This window comes from Moschus berezovskii, chromosome 14, assembly GCF_049115385.1.
Source record: "Moschus berezovskii isolate FMDL1 chromosome 14, NW_MosBer_1.0, whole genome shotgun sequence".
Lineage (NCBI taxonomy): Eukaryota > Metazoa > Chordata > Mammalia > Artiodactyla > Moschidae > Moschus > Moschus berezovskii.
In genome coordinates this window covers 69970233-69991650 of record NC_142473.1, presented here as the reverse complement: position 1 = coordinate 69991650, position 21418 = coordinate 69970233, and the positions used below count along the sequence as shown (strand labels likewise).

General features: G+C 48.5%; 1 protein-coding gene across 15 annotated transcripts in view; it reads right to left on the bottom strand.

Moving 5' to 3' along the window:
• The window catches only part of CD44 (CD44 molecule (IN blood group)), a 91792-nt gene extending 70854 nt beyond the window's left edge, over positions 1-20938 (bottom strand). For 5 of the 15 annotated variants that reach the window (XM_055423830.2, XM_088843251.1, XM_088843252.1 and 2 more), the window contains exon 1: positions 20703-20917. In XM_055423830.2, the coding sequence (XP_055279805.2) occupies positions 20703-20769 (67 nt within the window). In that variant the 5' untranslated portion in view covers positions 20770-20917. Of the gene's footprint in view, positions 1-20702 lie in introns of all 15 variants that reach the window. The other 10 variants (XM_088843245.1, XM_055423836.2, XM_088843246.1 and 7 more) reach the window with 8 other exon arrangements.
• Between the last annotated feature and the right edge of the window lie 480 nt (positions 20939-21418).

Genomic DNA, 21418 nt, shown 5'->3' with positions numbered 1-21418 from the left:
GACTCAGAGAAACTACTAATATTTGGAAGGAGTTTTTCTACTTATGAAAGAGCAATTATTCATACAGAATTCAATAGTTAATTTAGATTTCCTGAAGCAAGTCTGATCCATGGGGAGTCAACACTGTGGTTGCAGGAACATCAACTCTGAGAGTGGAGAAGTTAGGATTCAAATCCTGAATCTGCATTAATTCGGTGATCCTGGGAAAGTCATTAAACGTCTCTCCTCTACAGGAGTGTAATATTGCTAACCGGGAAGCTGATGTGAGTGCTGGATTAGATAATGGAGCTGAACACACTTAACACACATTAGAACACTCCAGGAGTGTAGTTTTTGAAAAGGGAAGCCGGCCTTCCCCCTTGGGGGTCATCATCTCATAATTTCCAGAAAGAGATGCTCTTCCAAGGTCGCAGTAATTCTTTTTAAATGGATCACTACAGACTCATGATCCTCAGCAAAGTGAAGCTCCAGCAGCGCTGAGATGAGCTGCAATGATGAGTTTCTAATAATAAAGTGCTCAAGTGTGCAAAAGATGGACTATTTCTTGTAAATTTTAACAGACTTAAGGTTATTCCCTGATATGCTTTTATTGGAGAGAGAAAAAGATAAAGTTATAGCTATTGTGATTGAGTATAAACCCAGACCATCCAAGCTTCCAACTGCAGTGTGTCCCCCGTGTGAACTCTTGTCAGTGAGGTGTGTCTTCCCCGGAGAAGTGTCAGGGTGTGACTTAGAAAACACAAGAACTAGACTTCTCTCTTTTGCCTACATAGAACTGCAAATCAAACTCTACCAGCTGTGTCGCCTCCCTTAGAGCTTTATTGATTATAAGAGACATTGTTACCAATGCAGTAAATATCTTCTAATTGAAAGTGCTTCCGGGAAGAAGAGGCCACCAGTTCAGTTCAGTTCAGTCGCTCAGTCGTGTCCGACTCTCCGCGACCCCATGAATCACAGCACGCCAGGCCTCCCTGTCCATCACCAACTCCCGGAGTACACTCAAACTCATGTCCACAGAGTCGGTGATGCCATCCAGCCATCTCATTCTCCGTCGTCCCCTTCTCCTCCCGCCCCCAACCTTTCCAAGCATCAGAGTCTTTTCCAGTGAGTCAACTTGTCGCATGAGGTGGCCAAAGTATTGCAGTTTCAGCTTTAGCATCAGTCCCTCCAATGAACACCCAGGATTGATCTCCTTTAGAATGGACTGGTTGGATCTCCTTACAGTCCAAGGGACTCTCAAGAGTCTTCTCCAACACCACAGTTCAAAAGCATCGATTCTTCGGCGATCAGCTTTCTTCACAGTCCAACTCTTACATCCATACATGACCACGGGAAAAACCATTGCCTTGACTAGACGGACCTTGGTTGGCAAAGTAATGTCTCTGCTTTTTAATATACTATCAAGGTTGGTCATAACTTTCCTTCCAAGGAGCAAGAGTCTTTTAATTTCATGGCTGCAATCAGCATCTGCAGTGATTTTGGAGCCCAAAAAAATAAAGTCTGACACTGTTTCCACTGTTTTTCCATCTATTTCCCATGAAGTGATGGGACCAGATGCCATGATCTTTGTTTTCTGAATGTTGAACTTCAAGCCAACCTTTTCACTCTCCTCTTTCGCTTTCATCAAGAGGCTTTTGAGTTCCTCTTCACTTTCTGCCATAAGGGTAGTGTCATCTGCATATCTGAGGTTATTGATATTTCTCCCAGCAATCTTGATTCCATCTTGTGCTTCTTCCAGCCCAGTGTTCCTCATGATGTACTCTGCATATAAGTTAAATAAGCAAGGTGACAATATACAACCTTGACGTACTCCTTTTCCTATTTGGAACCAGTCTGTTGTTCCATGTACAGTTCTGACTGTTGCTTCCTGACGTGCATACAGGTTTCTCAAGAGGCAGGTCAGGTGGTCTGGGATTCCCATCTCTTTCAGAATGTTCCACAGTTTATTGTGATCGACACAGTCAAAGGCTTTGGCATGGTCAATGAAGCAGAAATAGATGTTTTTCTGAAACTCTCTTGCTTTCTCCATGATCCAGCGGATGTTGGCAATTTGATCTCTGGTGCCTCTGCCTTTTCTAAAACCTGCTTGAACATCTGGGAGTTCATGGTTTACATACTGCTGAAGCCTGGCTTGGAGAATTTTGAGCATGACTTTACTAGCGTGTGAGATGAGTGCCATTGTGCGGTAGTTTGAGCATTCTTTGGCATTGCCTTTCTTTGGGATTGGAATGAAGACTGACCTCTTCCAGTCCTGTGGCCACTGCTGAGTTTTCCAAATTTGCTGGCATATTGAGTGCAGCACTTTCACAGCATCATCTTTCAAGACTTGAAATAGCTCAACTGGAATTCCATCACCTCCACTAGCTTTGTTCGTAGTGATGCTTTCTAAGGCCCACTTGACTTCACATTCCAAGATGTCTGGCTCTAGGTCAGTGATCACGTTATTGTGACTATCTTGGTCATGAAGATCTTTTTTGTACAGTTCTTCTGTGTATTCCTGCCACCTCTTCTTAATATCTTCTGCTTCTGTTAGGTCCATACCATTTCTGTCCTTTATCGAGCCCATCTTTGCATGAAATGTTCCCTTGGAATCTCTAATTTTCTTGAAGAGGTCTCTTGTTTTTCCTATTCTGTTGTTTTCCTCTATTTCTTTGCATTGATCACTGAGGAAGGCTTTCTTATCTCTCCTTGCTATTCTTTGGAACTCTGCATTCAGATGCTTATATCTTTCCTTTTCTCCTTTGCTTTTCGCCTCTCTTCTTTTCACAGCTATTTGTAAGGCCTCCTCAGACAGCCATTTCGCTCTTTTGCATTTCTTTTCCATGGGGATGGTCTTGGTCCCTGTCACCAATTCCTCTCATTTGGGTGGATCATGATTGGTCTAAGTCAAGCACTGTGGTCAGAGTTCTCCTTGCCAGTGGTCCGGTTAGTGTGGGTCTCCTGAGGAATGGCACCCCATCCCTCCGATGAGAAGTAAAGTGAAGTTACTCGGTCATGTCCGACTCTTTGCGACTCCATGGACTCTAGCCCACCGGGCTCCTCCATCCATGGGATTTTCCAGGCAAGAATACTGGAGTGGGTTTCCATTTCCTTCTTCAAGGGAAGTCAATTAAGGACTTCTGGAAAAGCCATCCTTCCATTTTTTAGAAGAGATATTTATGAGTAAGCATTCCTTCTTCTGGTGGTAGACACTGCTTTTTGTTTTGTTTTTCCATAGGATGCCTGGAACTGCAAGAGTCAATTTGGGACCATGAAGGAGGCCAAACTACAGGAAGACACTAGGAGGGGCCGAGTGGAAAGCGGGAAGAAAACTGGATCTTTGACATCATTGAGCTTCTAAAATCATCCTGTTTCCATACTTCCTGCTGTGCTAGATAATAATTTATGAGGGTGGATTATTCTGTTACTTACAGATATATCAGCTGACATGCACTGATGTGGGTACATAAAGAAATATGTGACAGATAGCAATTACACGGGACTGACACATCATGGTTTGATGCACAGACGGGCTGTAGCTTTTGTTCAATCATGATAGCTATAATTCCATCCTTATCTCTCCAACCCAAGAAGCACATCTGAACAAAAGGAAAAGGATGCCATCATCATCACTGGGAGGGGGAATAACCTAAATCTGTTCTTGTTTAGAAGACAAAGTTGTTTTGTAACTGACCATCTGGATGTCTGGTGCCTATACTCTGCTAATTGATAAATACTACTGTGCATGTGTGTGTGTGCACATGTCCGACTCCCTGTGACCCCATGGACTGTAGCCCTCCAAACTCAGCTGTCCATGGAATTTTCCAGGCAAGAATACTGGAATGGGTTGCAATTTCCTACTCCAGGGGATCTTCCTGACCTACGGATCGAACCTGCGTCTCCTGCATTGTCAAGTGGATTCTTTATCACTGTGCCACCTGGGAAGCCCAGCCTGTGCTTTCTGAAAGCATTCTAAGTGATGCTTTGTGGGGGGGGGCGGGCTGTTTTTGTTTTTTCCTTACCACATCTATCTCACCCTCCTGATAGAGTCCACTCTGGTCATCTCCAAGCAAGTATTTACCACCAACAAAGAGATAAAAAAAGTGAGGCCTTTGTAGTCAAATAGTTGGACATCTGAATCCTAGGGCTCTTGCCTGCTCCTCCTGCCTGGACCCAGCTGATGCACCTGCATGGCTGCTGGAAGTCATCCTACAAACCTCCCGCTAGGGACACATCAATCAGACCCTAGCCTCAAACTCTTGCCACCAAAGTATTCAAAACAAGACCAAGAAACTTCCAATAAAATGGACCAAATTTGACTCTAACCCAAGGCTTAATGCTCAAGATAGCTACATAAATTATGAATTTTTCTCCCATGGAAAAATGATACTTTTTGTTTCCCAGAGTTTGGGTTCCTTCATTTCCCCAACACGTGCTTCTAAAAGTCTGAGTCAACTTGAAGGTTCTCATGGTTCCCCTCCCACCACTGTCTATTGCAGGGCAGGTAGGACAAACCTACTGCTTTCAGAATTTTGAGGACTGAAACCTTCTTTTTGGGCCCTCTTATTCAGAGAACCCTGTGTGAGGCAGACAGAACAGGTGCTGCTGTGGCTACAGTTGTGATGAGGAGCTCTGACCCCACTTACCAAACTGTCCCCTGGACTCGAGAGGTGGTGGGATTGAGGAGTCCAACAGGTAGCCCCTCCCCCCCACATGGAGCTGCAGGGATCCTGCAAATACATTCACTGCTATTCACTGAGAAGTCTTCTCTGATGCTCCAAATCAGGCGCAGTCTCCCTACTACATGCTCTCACAAGCTCCTGTACTTCTCCTTCTGAGCTCTGACCACAAGTGTAATTAAACAAGGGTGTAATGAGTTGTTTACGGCGTCTTCCCAGCTCGAGCGTAAGTCCCATCACAGCAGGAGCTGTGCCTCTCTTGTTTAAGGTTGTATTCCTAGTGCCTGGCAGAATGCTTGGCATATATTGGTATTCAGTAAACGTGTGTTGAGTAAACAAACGCACCGTCTGAAAACCACTGACTGCTCAGAGAGGCTAGGTAAGGGCTAGGCCAGGGGATGCTGGACCTTTTGGTTTCCAAAGGTTCATTGAGTCATAAAGGATCAAAGCAAACACCAAGTGTGCATGCACAGGGTACTACACAGGAAACCGGATCCGCGAACAGTGGCAGCCCCGGCAGAGTATAAACACCCGCACGGTTTCCCGTGGTGTCACGCATGCACACACAAAACCCAAACACAGGGCTGGTTTCTCTTCCTCTCTGTCCCTTCAAATCTTCTGACCCTGGTCAGCCATGTGTCCTCCTGTTTAGTGCCCTTTCCTATCATCTCAAAGGATGAAATGGAAAGGGTACTGGATGGAGGGTCAGAAGCCAGAGTGTTGACTCTAACCAGTTGTATGACCTTGGGCAAGTCTTCAAGATGGCCTTCCCATAGTCATCCGAAAGAAACAGGTGAGTCTGTAATTTCCAGCACCTTTCCCCATCCTGACATACCATCATCATTGGCTTTGTCACCAGATCCTGAAAACTTCTCACTTAGGGCCCTTTCTCCTCTTTCCCTCTTTGGATCCATAATTCAGTGCTGCTATAGGATGCAGCTCAGCCTTGCACCTTCTAAGCCCTAGCAAAGCATCTGAAAACCCTCCCTCATTTGCCTCCAGCACTTTTATTGAGTCACTGCAGTAGAGGTATTGTGACACAACTTGGCAGGGCACCGCCATCCCCTGCAGGCTGGCTGTGTCTGCCCGCCTCCGGAAACGGCAGGATCAAGAACTTGAGCACATACCAAGGGCCCTAGATAAGCGCTGCCCTGGAGAGGAGGGCAGCACGTAGGAGACGGTGAGCATTCCGGAGACTACAATTTCAATGACTGGGGTCAACCAGCAACAGGAGACAGAGATAAAGGTGAAAGTGACTTCAGGTAATAATAGAACCTTGGAGTTTCTGCATCACATGTTTCTGCCTATGAGCACAAAACACTTTTACACCAGCAGGTAAAGGTGGAGAGGTCTAGGGGAGGCAGACGGATTATTACTCCCGTGCCATTTCTCACAGTGTACTGAAACATTAGACAGATAAAGCCAGCAGCCCAGGGTCACACAATTAGGCTTTGACACGGTGGGAATTAGAGCAGCGTCCTAATCTCACCCAGGGGCTATTTCCAGTAGACTCCTGATGGAGCCTTTGTTTATCCCTTGGTTCTACCTTATCTTACCTGCCCAGGCAGCGAGCTTGCTTTTTTCCCTTGGGGATGAACAGGGGGAAACTGGAGCGGCTCAGAGTGGGCTGACCAGCCTGAGTTCAGAATCCAGCCTTCTTGACTCGGATGCTCCAGAGGGGCCAGCCTGTGGAATGTTACTACTGTTTGTATCCGGGAGGCAAGGAAGAGCCCCCCGTGGCAGCTGAGAATGCAGAGGCTCCAGGGCTGATAAAAGTTGTAATTAACATGCACATATAACCCTTTCATCTTCAAAGGCTTTAACTAACATGAGTTAGCTATGCCTCCTATCATCTCCATGGCTGAGGAATCATTTTCGTCTTCTCAGTTTACAGATGAAGAAGTTGATGCGAGAAGCCACCCTTGGCCATGAGGTCTGGCCCTTGTTCAAAGAGGAGATTACTGGCTCCAAGCACCTTACTTCACTAGGGTTGATGGGAAAACGGAATGTGAATGAATCAGAAGAGAAGGCTCAGGGGACCAAACTCCTCTGGGAAAGAGGCTGCATTTATACCATTCTGGAAGGAGACTGAGTCTATGGTCTGACTATTTAACCAGATTGTTGCTGCTAAGTCACATCAGTCGTGTCCGACTCCGTACGACCCATAGACGGCAGCCCACCAGGCTCCCCATCCCTGGGATTCTCCAGGCAAGAACACTGGAGTGGGTTGCCATTTCCTTCTCCAATGTGTGAAAGTGAAAAGTGACAGTGAAGTCGCTCAGTCGTGTCCAACTCATAACGATCCCATGGACTGCAGCCCACCAGGCTCCTCCATCCATGGGATTTTCTAGGCAAGAGTACTGGAGTGGCTTGCCATTGCCTTCTCTGTTTAACCAGATTAAGCGGGCTAAACTCCCAGCGTTACACACACTATCAGAAAGGTACACCAGAAAAGCCTACTGCTCTATTGTGATGTCTGTGTGACACAGGAGGGTCAAATCCTCCATACTGTGCCCATAACAGACATCATTAATTGACCACAGCACTCTCTGTAGACTTCCCAGGCGGCATTAGTGGTAAAAACCCACCTGTCAATGCAGGAGACATAAGAGACGTGGGTTCGATCTCTGTGCTGGGAAGGTAAAGAGTCTGCCTGCAATGCAGGAGACCCAGGTTCGATCCCTGGGTCGGGAAGATCCCCTGGAGAAGGAAATGGCAACCCACTCCAGGATTCTTGCTGAGGAAATCCCATGGATAGAGGAGCCTGCCAGGCTACAATCTATGGGGTCGCAAGAGTTGGGCCCAACTTAGCGACTAAACCACCACCAATATTCTTGCCTGGAAAATTCCATGGAGAGAGGAGCCTGGTGGGCTGCAGTCCATAAATTCCATGGTCAGAGGAGCCTGGCGGAGTGCAGTCCATAGGGTTGCAAGCAGAGTCGGACATGACTGAAGCGACTTAGCACGCACGCATGCTATCTTTGTGGCTGAGCCAAGGTCTGGCTTCTTAGCACAGCCTCTCAGGCAGCCTTGAGTAATCAATGGGAAACAATACAGGAGCTGAAATCTGTTTGCTATTGCTGCCCTGCTGTAGAGCCTGTTTGCGATTCTCTTAAATTGCCTAAAGTTGCCAAAGTTTTTATCTCAACCAATGTTGAAGCTGATCTTTTTCTGAACTCTGTCAAGCACTGTCTAAAGAGGGTGTCATGAGAACTTCTAAGTCTCTTCAATAGAATCTCATAGATGGTGCCACTTGATCACCTGGAATCTGTCCAACCTCATCCTTCACTGTTCTTCAACATGGTGTCTCTTAATTAAAGGGCATGGAGCCCCTTACTGACCCCAATCAAGTCATTTCCCCAACTTTAAACTTTCAGTTCATTCTTTATGCTTCCCTAAGTCGCTCTCCTTTCTCTGTTCATCTTCTCACGCTCAATTCATCCTCAAATTTTACTGCTTCCATGAAACCATCCTACACAATTGCCACACACAGAAATGTCTGCTCTCTTATATACTTTCTTCACTTGTTTAGTTCTTCTTTCACCAAACAGTAAATTCTCTGACGACAGAAACTAGCTCTACTTCCCTCCCTCCTTTCCACAAAGCCAATCATATACTAGTTTTTAGCGCATTTATTGAATCGGTGGGTTTATCCCCATTTTACACCCAGAGAAACAGAGGCAACTAATAAAGGAAGAACCTTGCCCACAGTCATCCTGTAACTAAGATGGAAAAATGCTGAGCCTCCGCTGGCCACATGTGGTTCTCACTTCTCCTAGAAGGCAGTGTCTGGGGGATTGACTGGAGATACAGATGACTGGACCGTCCCCAGCAATTACCGAGAGCAATGCCAATGATAGGAGAACTGAATCCATTCAGAAGTATTTCAACTTCTGGTCAGTGGATTCTAGATGGATATGAAACAGGGCACACCCAGGATGCACTGTGATCTGACAAGGGTTTTCAGTGACCAAGAGAAGATCAGAATCCCAACAGAGCATTTAGTCTCTGACTTACCACCCTGAAGTGAAGGGTCAGTCGCTCAGTCATGTCTGACTCTTTGAGACCCCACAGACTATAGCCTGCCAGGCTCCTCCATCCATGGAATTCTCCATGCAAGAATACTGGAGTGGGCTGCCATTTCCTTCTCTAGGGGATCTTCCTGACCCAGGGATTGAACCCGGGTCACCTGCATTGCAGGCAGATTCTTTACCATCTAAGACACCAGGAAAATCCAACTTATCACCTGGACAAACTCTTAAGTAATGTAGTCTTTCTAACTTCCTTCCCCACTTCCTGCCCTCACTGAGCAGGAAGAGTTTCTCTGGTTCCACAGAAACGAAATAAATATCTTAGTAGGAGTCTAGAAATTTCTCCATAAAAGAAGCAACTCACCATCTCAAAAGACTACCTGTGTCACCTTGGTATATATATATTTCTTTGTTTTGTTTTGAGATTCCCATGGCAATCCTAGTTCTTTTCCCTACGATGCTACAGCTCATCCTCTAAGCACTGCTTTGGCTGAATACTGTGGTTCATTTTGCACCAACATGTTACAGGGATCCCTTGAGGAAAGCTGAGAAATCCAATGTGTTCATGGAGCTTTGAGAGTGAAGGACACAATCTTTTCTCTTCTTCAGGGGTTGACTTCTCTAGCCTCTTGAAGCAATGTTTGTTCAAAGAATATTGCATCTGGAAGTGAAGTGAAAGTCACTCAGTCGTATCTGATTCTTTGAGAATTCTCCAGGCCAGAATACTGGACTAGGTAGCCGTTCCCTTCTCCAGGGAATTTTCCCAACCCAGGGATTGAATCCAGGTCTCGCCCGCATTGCAGGCGGGTTCCTTACCAGCTGAGCCACAAGGGAAGCCCTATTGCATCTGGATCCTGTGGCTATTCCAAGGACTGACTTTGGGCAGTTTTAGCTGTGGGACTGACACCTGTTGCTAACTTCTCTGGCTTAGACTTCATCTGCTCACCCGCAAGGGGTCAGAAGGATCTGGAGGAGTCCTCTGAGCAGAGCACCCTGGTCCAGGAGTCCATCCGGCCAATTGGTGTTTAGAGTGTGACTCGGTCCATATGCTTGTTGTTTCTGGTGTGGGTTAATAATTCACTTCTGATATTTAGTACAAACAAGACATCACTCTTGTGTGTTGGGGGGCAGTTGCGGGGGGAGGGACTGCACCATAGTGTATTATTCCTTGCATTAGCTTTTATGAGGCTTAGGTGCTCATGGGCCTGCAGAATGGTGGATTTACAGAATGTGAGGCTGGGAATGGACTGCACAGATCAACTAGAATCCTGCTGTTTCATCTGACACACGGAAAATTGGAGGCACACTGGAGTAAAATGATTGGCTCTGCATCACACAGTCCATCAGTTACAGAGAGGTGCTTAAGAATTATAGTCATTTCTATACTCGAGGCGCCTTCTGTGCGCCAGACTCGAGCTCCAGACTCTAGGTGCTGAACATCGTTCTAGACACTTAATGTGTGCAGCCACTGGGGCTCATGCACTCTAATGGGGCTGGGAGGAGAATCAACCTGTTTCACAGCCGTTGCTCCTTCCACACAGCCCTCCTCCAAGGCCAACCTTCTCATTCCCATCCCACCACACGGAATAGCTGGTTCGGTACAGAAGGTCTTTAAACCATTGAAAGAAAGAACTCCTCCCTTTTTCCCTTTTAAAATAGTGACCAAAAAGCCCACCTCTTTTCTCTGAGTGTCACTGGAACATGATTTTGAGGCTTAGATTCCGTGTATATGAGGTCAGATTTGGCAGTGCTGGGGCTGAGAGGCAGACAGACCTCTAGGAAATTAAGATCCTTGGTCTACTAGACAAAACCCAGTGATCTCTAAACTTCTCCTGCCTTGCCTGATATGTCAAACTCGAAGAAAGACACACTCAAATTAGAAAGAATGCAGAGTAAAGTGATGTCAAGGAGATGTGAGGATTAATATAGGAAGCGTGAGAAAAAAAAAAAAGGTTTCTATAGATCAGAAAGATTTAAAAAGATGAAAAAACATTAGCCAGAACCTATGAAAATCACAAAAGGTAAACGATAATAAAGATGGCTTTGCTAGCCAAATCTAGAACTTTCATTCATTCAGTCCAACATTTATTGAACATCTACTATAATTGAGAAACTGACAGATGGGAACCTCGAGGATACAAAATTGCACATAATGTACATAAAACATAAGCTTTCCCCTAAGAAGCTTATAGACTCACCTGTGAAAGAGAACACAGACCATAATACAGCTCAGCAGCATCCTTTGAATTTTTTAGATAGAAATACGCTTGTGGGGTTTTCATGAATTATCAGGGAGAAACAACTAGTAGACAAAAGGGCAAAGCGAAAGTCACTTGAGGAAGTCTAGAGGAAAGGTCTCCAACCCCTGGGCCACGGACCAGTTTCGATCTGCAGCCTGTTAGGAACTGGGCTGCACAGCAGGAGGTGAGCAGTGGGTGAAACTAAAACCATCTCCCCGCCCTGTCCATGGAAAAATCGCGGTCCATAAGACTGGCTCCTGGTGCCAAAAAGGTTGGGGACTGCTGGTCTAGAGGGATGAATCTGACCTCTAAGGTTGACCTTGGGAAGATAACTAGTTCCATCACACAGAATCCACTACAAAGATGAAGTTCTGGGCAGGAGATTTCTATGGCAGTATTACCTGTCTCTCCAAACTCTGCTTTATGTCTATGTGACCAGCTTTCTTGTGGGTACCTATACCCTTGTCCTCCCCTTGTAGGGAAGTGTGGCCCTGAAACTCACTAGTGGCCGAGGGGCTGACTCAGTGACGTCAGCTGGTCTGCTATAGACTATAAGATGACACTCAGCTCTGCTGGAATCTGCTTCATGAACTGGACACATGCAACAATGGCAACATTTGTAACTGGCATACAGTATTTACGCCATTCGGTACTTTTGGAGCCAGGAAACTGGCTAGAAATGATCTTCCAAGCCAGAGGCAAGAGACCAGGTCTGAGCTGCATGGAATTGTTCCTTTCTCCGTAGCATCTCAGGTTCCGTAACAGTGAACACTTGTGAAGAGGCCTTATCATCCCCACTCTAAATATCTTGGTGGGTTCTCTTTGAGAGAGGAAGTAGAAGATGCTGCCTAGATCCACTACTGATGTGTGGTTTCTTCTAGAAGGCACTGCAGACCTACTCAAGTGCAAAAAGATGTACTAAAATTGAAACAGATGGGGCTCTATGATGAGTCGCTGCTCCCAGGACAAAGGCCCAGCTGCCTACCTGCAGGCTGAGTCGGAGGTTTCCAGGGGCCTCTGCTTCCTTCCTTCCGGGAGAGCACCCAGAAGAAATGCTACCTGCCCTCTCCCATGCAAAGGTCATCTGCTGGGCCAAACAGCAGCCAAGCCACAGGTTTGCACTGGAGCTGGGAAGGGCAAAAGTAAATGTCTAGTTTTGGCCCAATTTCATGTGCCCAGAGTAAGCATGGCCTGCTGCCTGACACTCTTCGCTCTCAGAGTCTATCCTTCATCTCCAGTTCTAGCTTGTACAGAAAAGGTCCTGGCATTAAAGACCCTTAAGCTAAGGGCAAACATTTTTACTGTTTTTTGATTGGTTCCTTTCCCAACTTTATCCTGTCATGAGCCAAGGTCCTAGCCTTCATCCACCATCCAGGGGACAAGTACTGACGTGATACTGAACAAATGACAGTTCACCACCCCCTTGAATCCTACTCCTTCCTTAACTCCCCCGACTCTGCATCCCGTATGGAAGTAAGCAGAACTTCTATCCAGGGATTGGAATGAATAAGCCACACAGAGTAGGAATGGGAAGACATTTCCATGACAACTTCTTTCTCCTTCATATCTGCAGCTCCAGCCCCCTCCTCTGACATCATGCACATAAAGGGAAAGCAAATCCAGCTCTGTGGATGTTATGATCCTGCCCAGCAGTGTACCAGCAGGTGTGAAGACAACCAGCAAGCATACTAGCAGGTACCACTGTTTGGGTTTCTGGGCATGCTGATGTCTAAGGTGATAATGAGATGAACTAAGGAAGGCAGAGCAATGCAGTCAGCAAGGACATGAACCCTGTAGCTAGACCACCTGGACTTGAAACCCAGCTCGACTACTTACCAGCTCTGTGGCCTTGGGCAAGTTACTCAAATTCTCTATGCCTCTGTTTTCTCATATGTAAAAGAGGGATAATACGAGCACGCCTTCCTAAGGTTAGTGCATGGATTAAACATGTTAGTAGAGGGAACAGGATGATGTCAGTTTGTGGTCAGGACTCTGTGTTTGCTATTATTACTAACAGTAGTGACAGTATCTCCAATATACACAACTGCCTGCAAAGAAACAAACACAGAAGGTACAAGAGCTCTAACTCTCCAGAAAGGTTGAGGGTTAGAAAGATAAACTTTCAGGCACAGCTCAAGGAGACTCACCACGACCCCACAGCAAAGCCTCAAAATTACTGGTCTCTGTGAATTCTCTCTCTCCCTAGAATTTTGCAATTAATGTTCACTCTCAAAAGCTGAAGACTTGGGAAAGATTTTGGGGACCTGGGTTTTGCAAATCACCTCCTTGGTGACTCAGCCCCTCCCCACCCACCTGGGACCTATCTGCCCACACTTGCTCTTAGGAGAGACTCTTGCCTCAAGAGGACACACCCAGGCAGTCGATGCACCCCCAAACTCAGGGAGATCTGGGTTTGTGAGGTTCTGGACCCCCATGACACTCACCCCTCATCCTGCCCCCAAGTTTCACAGGGTAGATGAGCCATGGGTAGGCAGGACCTGCCCCATTTGTGGTCAGCGTCACACATGGCAAGTTCTATGGAGACAAAGCACCGTTGGCCTCCATATCAGATGTCAGGTTTTGCTGAAGACCTTTAGTAGCTGCAGGAGACCCACAGAGAAGGCAAGGATCTTCTGGAAAGTACTTCCACTTCTCTGCCAGCTGCTAACACCTTCCAGAAATCGGAGAAAGGTAGTGTTGGAAGGGTTGGAAGGGAGTGTGGGTCTCTCACCCAAGAACTCCAACGTTAGATTAGCATCTCCAAAATAAGCCAGAGTTCCAAGCGGGCCACTGCCCAGGAGCGTTTTATTTTGAGGTTTCAATGTGGGACTGGGTGTCATCATCCGGCCTAGCTCCCACTCCCTCCTTGGCCCAAGAAGTGAGTCATGCTGTCCTTAGACAGACGTCCCCAGTCACGGCAAGCAGCCACCAAAGCCACAAACAGATGGGTGATCTCCCTACTTGGGCAGACCAAAAACGAGCCCTGTGGTGGGCAGCTGTCCAGCCAAGTGCTCATCTCAGCCTTGTCTTGAAGGCAGTCCTCACGGCCGGGATCATGTACAGATAAAGGCCTCTGGATCTCAGGTAGACTGTGTAGCATGTTTCTGCGTACCTGGAGGTAGTAATTTCTATATTCTAAATATTCATTTCAGTTCAACAGTGACAGATAACAAATATGGGCCAGGACTGCATTCTGAGACTACAAAAATGAATGCGATTCCTCCCTGATGTCAGGGGGGCTCCCCCCCACAACACTGCAGAAGAGAGATAAGAGAAGATCTATCTGGTCTGGGGTTTTCTGGCAATGAGAAGTGTGAAAGTCATGAGCACCTCTTGGCCCCAGAAGATAAATATGCTTATTGATCTTAATTTCACTGTGCAGCTTTTAGGCTAATTAACTAGGGACCTATGGGGACCAGATATCTCCTTGTCAGAGATGAGGCTGGCCACCATTCCGTGACGCCAGGGATTCTCAGCTGGGGGTGACTTTATCACCACCCCCATTTGGCCATGTCTGGAGGCAATACAGGCTGTCACACCTGGCGGGGGGCGGGGGTGGGCAGTGGCAGGCGTGCACTATCAGAATCTAGAGTGTGAATAAACCAGAGATGCACCGTCAGCTGTTATCCAGGAAACCCTCCACTTGGCCACAAGCTACCTGAGAGCGAGGACTGTGCCCTGCTGACCATGAACTCTCAAGACCTAGCCGCTTGGTGCACCACATAGGCAGCAAGTACGTAAGCCTTTGCTGGATATATTGTCCAGTTAATGAACCTGCTCGAGAGTGGGTGATGAATGGCAGGGAAACAGAAATACACACGGCCCGAGCTCATTCCCGCTTCTTCAGATGCTCAGATCTTCTCTTGTGCACATGGCCCCCGGTTCTTCCCCATCACTGAGTCCCCCAGCCCTCCTGGCTGTGCCTTGGCTCAGCAAGGCTGTCAGTCCTGTGGTCCTAGTTGGCCAGGCTGTCACTCCTTGGTATGGTGTTCCCCACGTAGGACCTTAAGGTTCTTGGATAGTCCCGCATCTCTCACATTTAATTTTAATCCCGTGATACCCAGTACGGTGTGGGACCCACAGAAGACACCTTATACAAGCTTAAAGACTGAGCAGCAATACCACATTATGGGTGGACACACGCGTTCAGATACTTACACACCTATGGGCACACCCACCATGTATATATCCACACCTAGCAAGCTACATTGGAGAAGGAAATGGCAACCCACTCCATTGTTCTTGCCTGGAGAATTCCAGGGACGGGGGAGCCTGGTGGGCTGTCTATGGGGTCACACAGAGTCGCGACTTAGCAGCAGCAGCAAGCTAAAACCCACTATGTCACTTTCCTTGGGGCTTCACATATTGGGATGATCAAGAAAGAGAGAGCAGAGGGGCACAAATGTTCCTCTCCAAAGTACAAATTTTCTGAACCAGATAGTAATTTAATTGGACAGTAATTTAATTAGGCTGATTCATGAGCTGTAGAGATGGGATCTTCACTCATCACACAAAGTCATGCACTTATTTGTAGAAAAAAGTTTATATTAAGTCAAAATATACATTGGACCTCAACTGGTAGAATATATACATGTTTGAAATCCTGACCCTCCTGGAAAACCCAGAGTTCCCAACCGTTGTGTCCATGCCAAGCCAAATCCCACAACCACACACTTAAAAAAACACCTCTTCTTTACTCTGGAAGATCGGGCTGGCTTCCCAAATCCTTGCTGGGCAGCTTGGAGGGAGCACACTTTTTAAGAAAAATATCAACTGCAAGGAGATCCAACCAGTCCATTCTAAGGGAGATCGATCCTGGGTGTTCATTGGAAGGACTGATGCTAAAGCTGAAACTCCAATACTTTGGCCACCTCATGCGACAAGTTGACTCACTGGAAAAGACTCTGATGCTGGGAAAGGTTGGGGGCGGGAGGAAAAGGGGACGACAGAGAACGAGATGGCTGGATGGCATCACCAACTCGATGGACATGAGTTTGAGTGAACTCCGGGAGTTGGTGATGGACAGGGAGGCCTGGCGTGCTGTGATTCATGGGGTCGCGGAGAGTCGGACACGACTGAGCGACTGAACTGAAATGAACTGAATCAACTTGCTAAGGGATTAAGACTGGCGTTCCAATTTAAGGTTGGAGGCATCAGCCTCCCCTGGCGAGTCTAGAGAACACTGGTGTGTTTCCTACTGAAGCAAAGACACAAAGGAAATTGAGTCATCAGCATCTGGCTGTGCAACCCCTCAGACATTCTCTCTGAAGCAGAAAAGATCCCCTTTGAGAACTCCACTTGGTCTGGCGGGATTTGCCACCTGCTTCAGTTCATTCTTTCACAAGACCCACTTCCCTTTCAGTCTCTGGGTAGACTCAACTAAATAGGAGGTATGGGGAAACACAAGGGTGGCCTGTAACTCAGCCCCCATCCCAGCCAGGATGGGTGGCCAGGGGAGGCCCACTTCCCTCCCACAACCTCCTCTTCATCAGGGACTCCCCACCTGGAACCGTCTGACACTGAAGGCCAAACTGAAATCTCACTTGAGTGGCCACGTGTCACCTCGCACCCCACACTGACTTTCCATTCAAGATCCCTGCCTTTTCTGGAGAACCGTATCAGCCCATCACTGGGGTCCTCGACCCTCCCCCTCACTGGGACACACACAACCTGCTAAATGTTGAGGGTTTCCACTGAGCACGTAACAAGGGGACTTCCTGGGTCATTGCACCTAGAATGCTTGCAGGGTCAGAGCCTCTGCAAGCCCCCCCCCTCTTTTTTTTTTGTTTCCAGGCAGAAAGCCTTGCCCCGACTTGTCTCTTAGACAAGGAACAGCCTCTCCCTTTTTTCCAAGCCTGCAAATGAGAGCATGTCTAGAAGGGCAGCTGGACTCTGATAAGGGAATTGACTTATTTTAGTAACAAATAGCTAGGCTGGCATCTCTCGACAGCTGTGGCCAGAACTGGAGAGAGACAGGCCAGGGCAGAGCAGGGCAGCCAAGAGTTCTCAGCCTGCCGGGGAAGAGGAAAGCCACTAATCCCAGGCTTCACGTATGCTGGCCTCACACAATTTCCAGAGTCCTCCAGAGGCAAATAATGAACCAAAGGAACAGAGGCACTGGGGTCTGACACAGAGGATGTGGGACAGCAGAGGACCCCAACTCCATCGCTCATTCTGGCTGTGTGTCCTCGGGCAAGTCATTCCATCTCCCTGAACCTCCCAACTTCTTTATCTAGAAAATGGAATGAAAAGATCGCTAAACATACCCAGGGCTGTTGTGAAGCTTATACAGGATAACCTGTTCAAAGCCCACGGCTGAATGCCTCGTATGAAGTTGTGTGCATGTGTGCTGAGTTGTGTCTGACTCTTTGTGACCCCATGAACTGTGAAGCCCTCCAGGCTCCTCTGTCCATGGGATTTTCCAGGCAAGAATACTGGACTGGGTTGCCATTTCCTCCTCCAGAGCCAGGGATCGAACCCACATTTCCTGCGTCTCCTGCCTTGCAGGCGGATTCTTTACCACTAAGCCACTAGGGTCAGTGCTCAGTAAATGGTATTTCCTGCCGATTTAGGACCCTACTTCGTGGAGAAACCGAGTGTCAGGCTTTTAAAGCTGGGCTGCTGCTGACTGAGAAGAATCCAGCAACACTCCAGGAGACACTGGACAGTACAGAGGCTCTACCCCAAGCAGCCACTTTGTTTGATAAGAAGAAATTTATCATCTTTATTCTTAAACTCAAACTGAATATATTGTGAAGGAAAATATAAAATTGTATTTATCATTTAAGACAGCAATTTAAGGTGTGAAACAAACGGTGCTCCCTCTGTAGACCACACATTCCCCACCTACTATAAGTAGTGGAGGTGCGGCTCAGTCCTGGAGGATTAAGGTATTTCAGAGACCTGAGGTTTGGAAAGCGTCCTGTGCTAACACTCGGCCTGAGAGAGGGCAAGTCACCTTTCTGTCTTCGGGGATCTGTTTCCTCCTTGGGAAAAAGAAAGGGTTTTTCTAAATGATCCTTGGAGTCCCCATCTCTGAGTCTACAATAGTGAGTCAAGAAATATTTCGTGAATGAGTGGAAAGGGATCTGTCATAAACTAAGAATTTCATGCTGCCCAGCAGCCTCTCCAAATTGCGTGGACCAAACTGGAAAAAGAACGGAAACTTTTTCTACTGGCTGCAAGACTCAAACACACCTACTTGGCACTGTGCCTTTGCAGGAAGGAAGATGTCCATTGTGTATTTGGGGAATAACTGAATTAACTGATGCTAACCAACCTCAGCGGGAATGGAGGTTGGCTTTGTTGCTGCTTCACCTGGGAAAACACAGCCAAAAGTCTAACTCCCAGAAAGAGGGGTCTCTGATGCTCAGAGGGATCAGAAGGGTGCCAGCCACCCCCAAAGCCCCAGAGCTCTTAGATGCACCCCTCTTTCTAAACACCAGGGGCACAATTCTCTAGCAAGGACCTCTCACCCACAGAGGAAAGGAGGCAGACAGGTACAGAGGGCTCGCTTCACTGCTCTTTACCCAGGGCTACTTTTCTTCCTTCCACGTGTGAAACCTAGTTCAACATATCTGCTCTCCAACTTAAGAGTTTGGGTCCAATGCTGCTTAACTGTGTTTGGCTGTGTCTCTACTTCTTGCTTTTCAGCATGAAGATCAGACCCTTTCTTCCTCCCCAAAACCTTGCCACTTGCCAGAATGCTCACACTGTCCTCTGGAGCCCACCGCCTTCGCTGGTGGGGCACCAGAAGAGCCTCCCCGCCCTTTGTCCTTCCTCTCTCCGCCTGCCCGGCCCGAGCCCACTGTTAAGTCACATCTCTTTTCCAAGTCTCAGTTCCTTCCAAACAGCTTTACAAGCACATGAAAGCCTGGGCCCAGGCAGTCATTGCTACTGGCATTTTTTTGGGCTTCCTCCAAATGACGCTGCCCAAAGGGACCACGGAAATCCAGAGCAGGAGTAAGCCTGCCCATCTGGGGGGAAGGGAGGAACTTCAAGGGTCGGGACAGTGCCAAATATCGGGGGATGGGGCCCTTTAGAAGAATTTGGGTGACAGGATGGAAGAAGTCAGGAGTCAGAATCCTCAGAAGCAAAGCAGAAGATGCCCTGGGGAGGTAACATATAAATGGACTTCCCTATAGGCAAGGGAGACACCAGCCTGGTTCCTCTTCCCTGAAGCCAGGCTCACAGCTCTCCTGAAATCTTTCCCTACTCTCTCCCATCCCAAGTCTTTCTGCCTTTCAAGAGATCCTTGGAGCTCCAGTTCCCCTCTGAAAGGCTCCTCTAAAGCCTCCAGTCCACCACCTCCTTCCACAGAATCCTTTCTGAGTTTGTCCATGTCATTCATACAGCTTAACCAGTGCTAACTAAGCAACAGGCAAAGAAGCTTGGTTCACAGAACCAGCAGTCTTCTGACTGTGTGAACACAGGCAAGTCACTTAACCTCTCTGAGCTTCCGTTTGTTGCCCTCCTGTAAAACAGGGCTAACAACAGGACACTTCCCAGTGGGCCATTGTTGAGGGTAAAAAGAGATAACACATGTAAAGAATGTAGCACAGTGCCTGGCCCAGCCCCAATGTAAAATAAACGGTGGCTGGTGCTGCCATTGTGATTACTGTTAATTATTACTATTAATTATTATTTTTCTGATTCAGGAATTTAAATCCTAGACCTTCACTTATCCTCAGTCTAAAGTATCCCGGTAGGACTGTCTCTTACTTTCCTGGTACCCCCAGAGCTGGGTTTAATAAACACTTGCTGAGTAGAATTAACCATAGGTTGAGCTGTCTTAATGACCCAGCTGGCACTTCTTAAAAGAAAAATTAATTTTGCTAGCGATAAGCAAATCAGCCATGTAATTATCTGTACATATAAAGACAAAGAAAAGGAATGCTTGGAGTACAGCCTCGCCAGAATACCTCACACGCAGCCACCCCCTCGACAGCCCCTGAGAGGCACAGACCCTGTGGGGATGGGATACCAGCTCCGGGATCCCTGATGCCACCCAGGAGCCTGCTTCCCTGTCCTGCTCCAAGGCTGCCAGGCACCGATAGGGAGCCACATGACTGTCTGGATTTCCCCTAACTGATTGGCAGCCTGCAGGAGGTTGCCAGGATGGAGCAGCTGGCCGAGTCACTGCCTATCCTACTCACACTCCCTGCCCCAGGCTGGCACCTCGTGGCGACCCAGAACCTTGCCACAGAGAAGGTTCAAGTTCCCACAAGCGTTAAGATTGTTAGTGACTGGAGCCAACTGCAAGAGCTTTGGAACCTAGGTGAAATGGGGGAGCCACAGGAACGCAGGACCCCCTGCTGGGAAGCTTGTTGCCACCAACTCTCAAACATGGCAACAGTGCCCACCTCTATGGCGACTTTGCCAACACCCCTGTCCCTACCCCAGCCCCTGTCCCTGCCCTGCGCAGCCTGGCTTCAAGCGCCCTTGGGCACAGGAGTCTGTTAATCCAGACACGGGAGGCGCACCCAGGGGTACAGTTCTTTCTGTCTTGTGCTCCACCAGCTCCAACCACCCCACCCCAAGCCGCTCCAGCAGCCTGCTGCCCAGCACACTTTTCTGCGCTCTTTCTCTTGGCCGGTCCACAAAACGGTGCTTCCCACCAACAGGCGCTCCAAGAGCTTAGCGCAAATCCTTGCCCGGTCCTCCTTGGCCACATCCCAGCCGCTCGCCGCCCACTTGACCCCGACGCCCCCAGGGCCAACGGAGCCCGGGCGGCGGGGTGCGGGCCACTCCCTCCCGCCCGGGCGGGCACTCACCGATCTGCGCCAGGCTCAGCGGCACGAGGCAGAGTCCCCAAGCCGCGCGCCACCAAAACGTGTCCATGGCGTCGGAGCGAGCGAGCGGGCGAGCCGAGTGGAGCCGGAGGGGCCGGGCGCTGGGCGGGGGCCGGCGGGGCACGGGGCGAGCAGGGCGCCCGGGCCTGTCGGAGGCTGGGGTCCGGCTGGCAATGAGGGCGCCTCGGAAGTTGGGTGCAGTTTTTATTCGAGGGTTGAGAGAGTGACCTAAGAGGGAGGGAGCGAGGGAGGACACACCCAAGCGAGGGGGCTGTGACTAAGCAGCCGGCAGAAGTTTAAAGACGTACCAGCTCTCCTTCGCCCCGGCCCCTCCGCCCCCGCCCCGGGCTCCCCCGAGATAATACAGCGGGCTGCCTGGGCGCGCACCCGGGAGCGCCGAGGGGTCCCCGTGCACCCAGGACGCACCGACTTTTCTCTCCTGGCGGCTGGGAGCGCAGCCTCTGGCCGCAGGAGGGAATGACTGAGTCCTGAAACCTCGCCCCTTTGGGTTCAGCCTCTGGCCTCTCCCCTCCGCGAAGTTTCTCTTTTGAACTCAGGCTGGGGAACTCTTCTCTGTGCGTTTCACAGGCAGCTGGATATTCTGGGAGGGGCTGGGACAGTGGAAGTGTGGTTTTTCCCTGCCCATGGTTGGGAGCTTGCGATTGTTCCAGGGGAGGGAGGAAGAGCTCATCGACCTT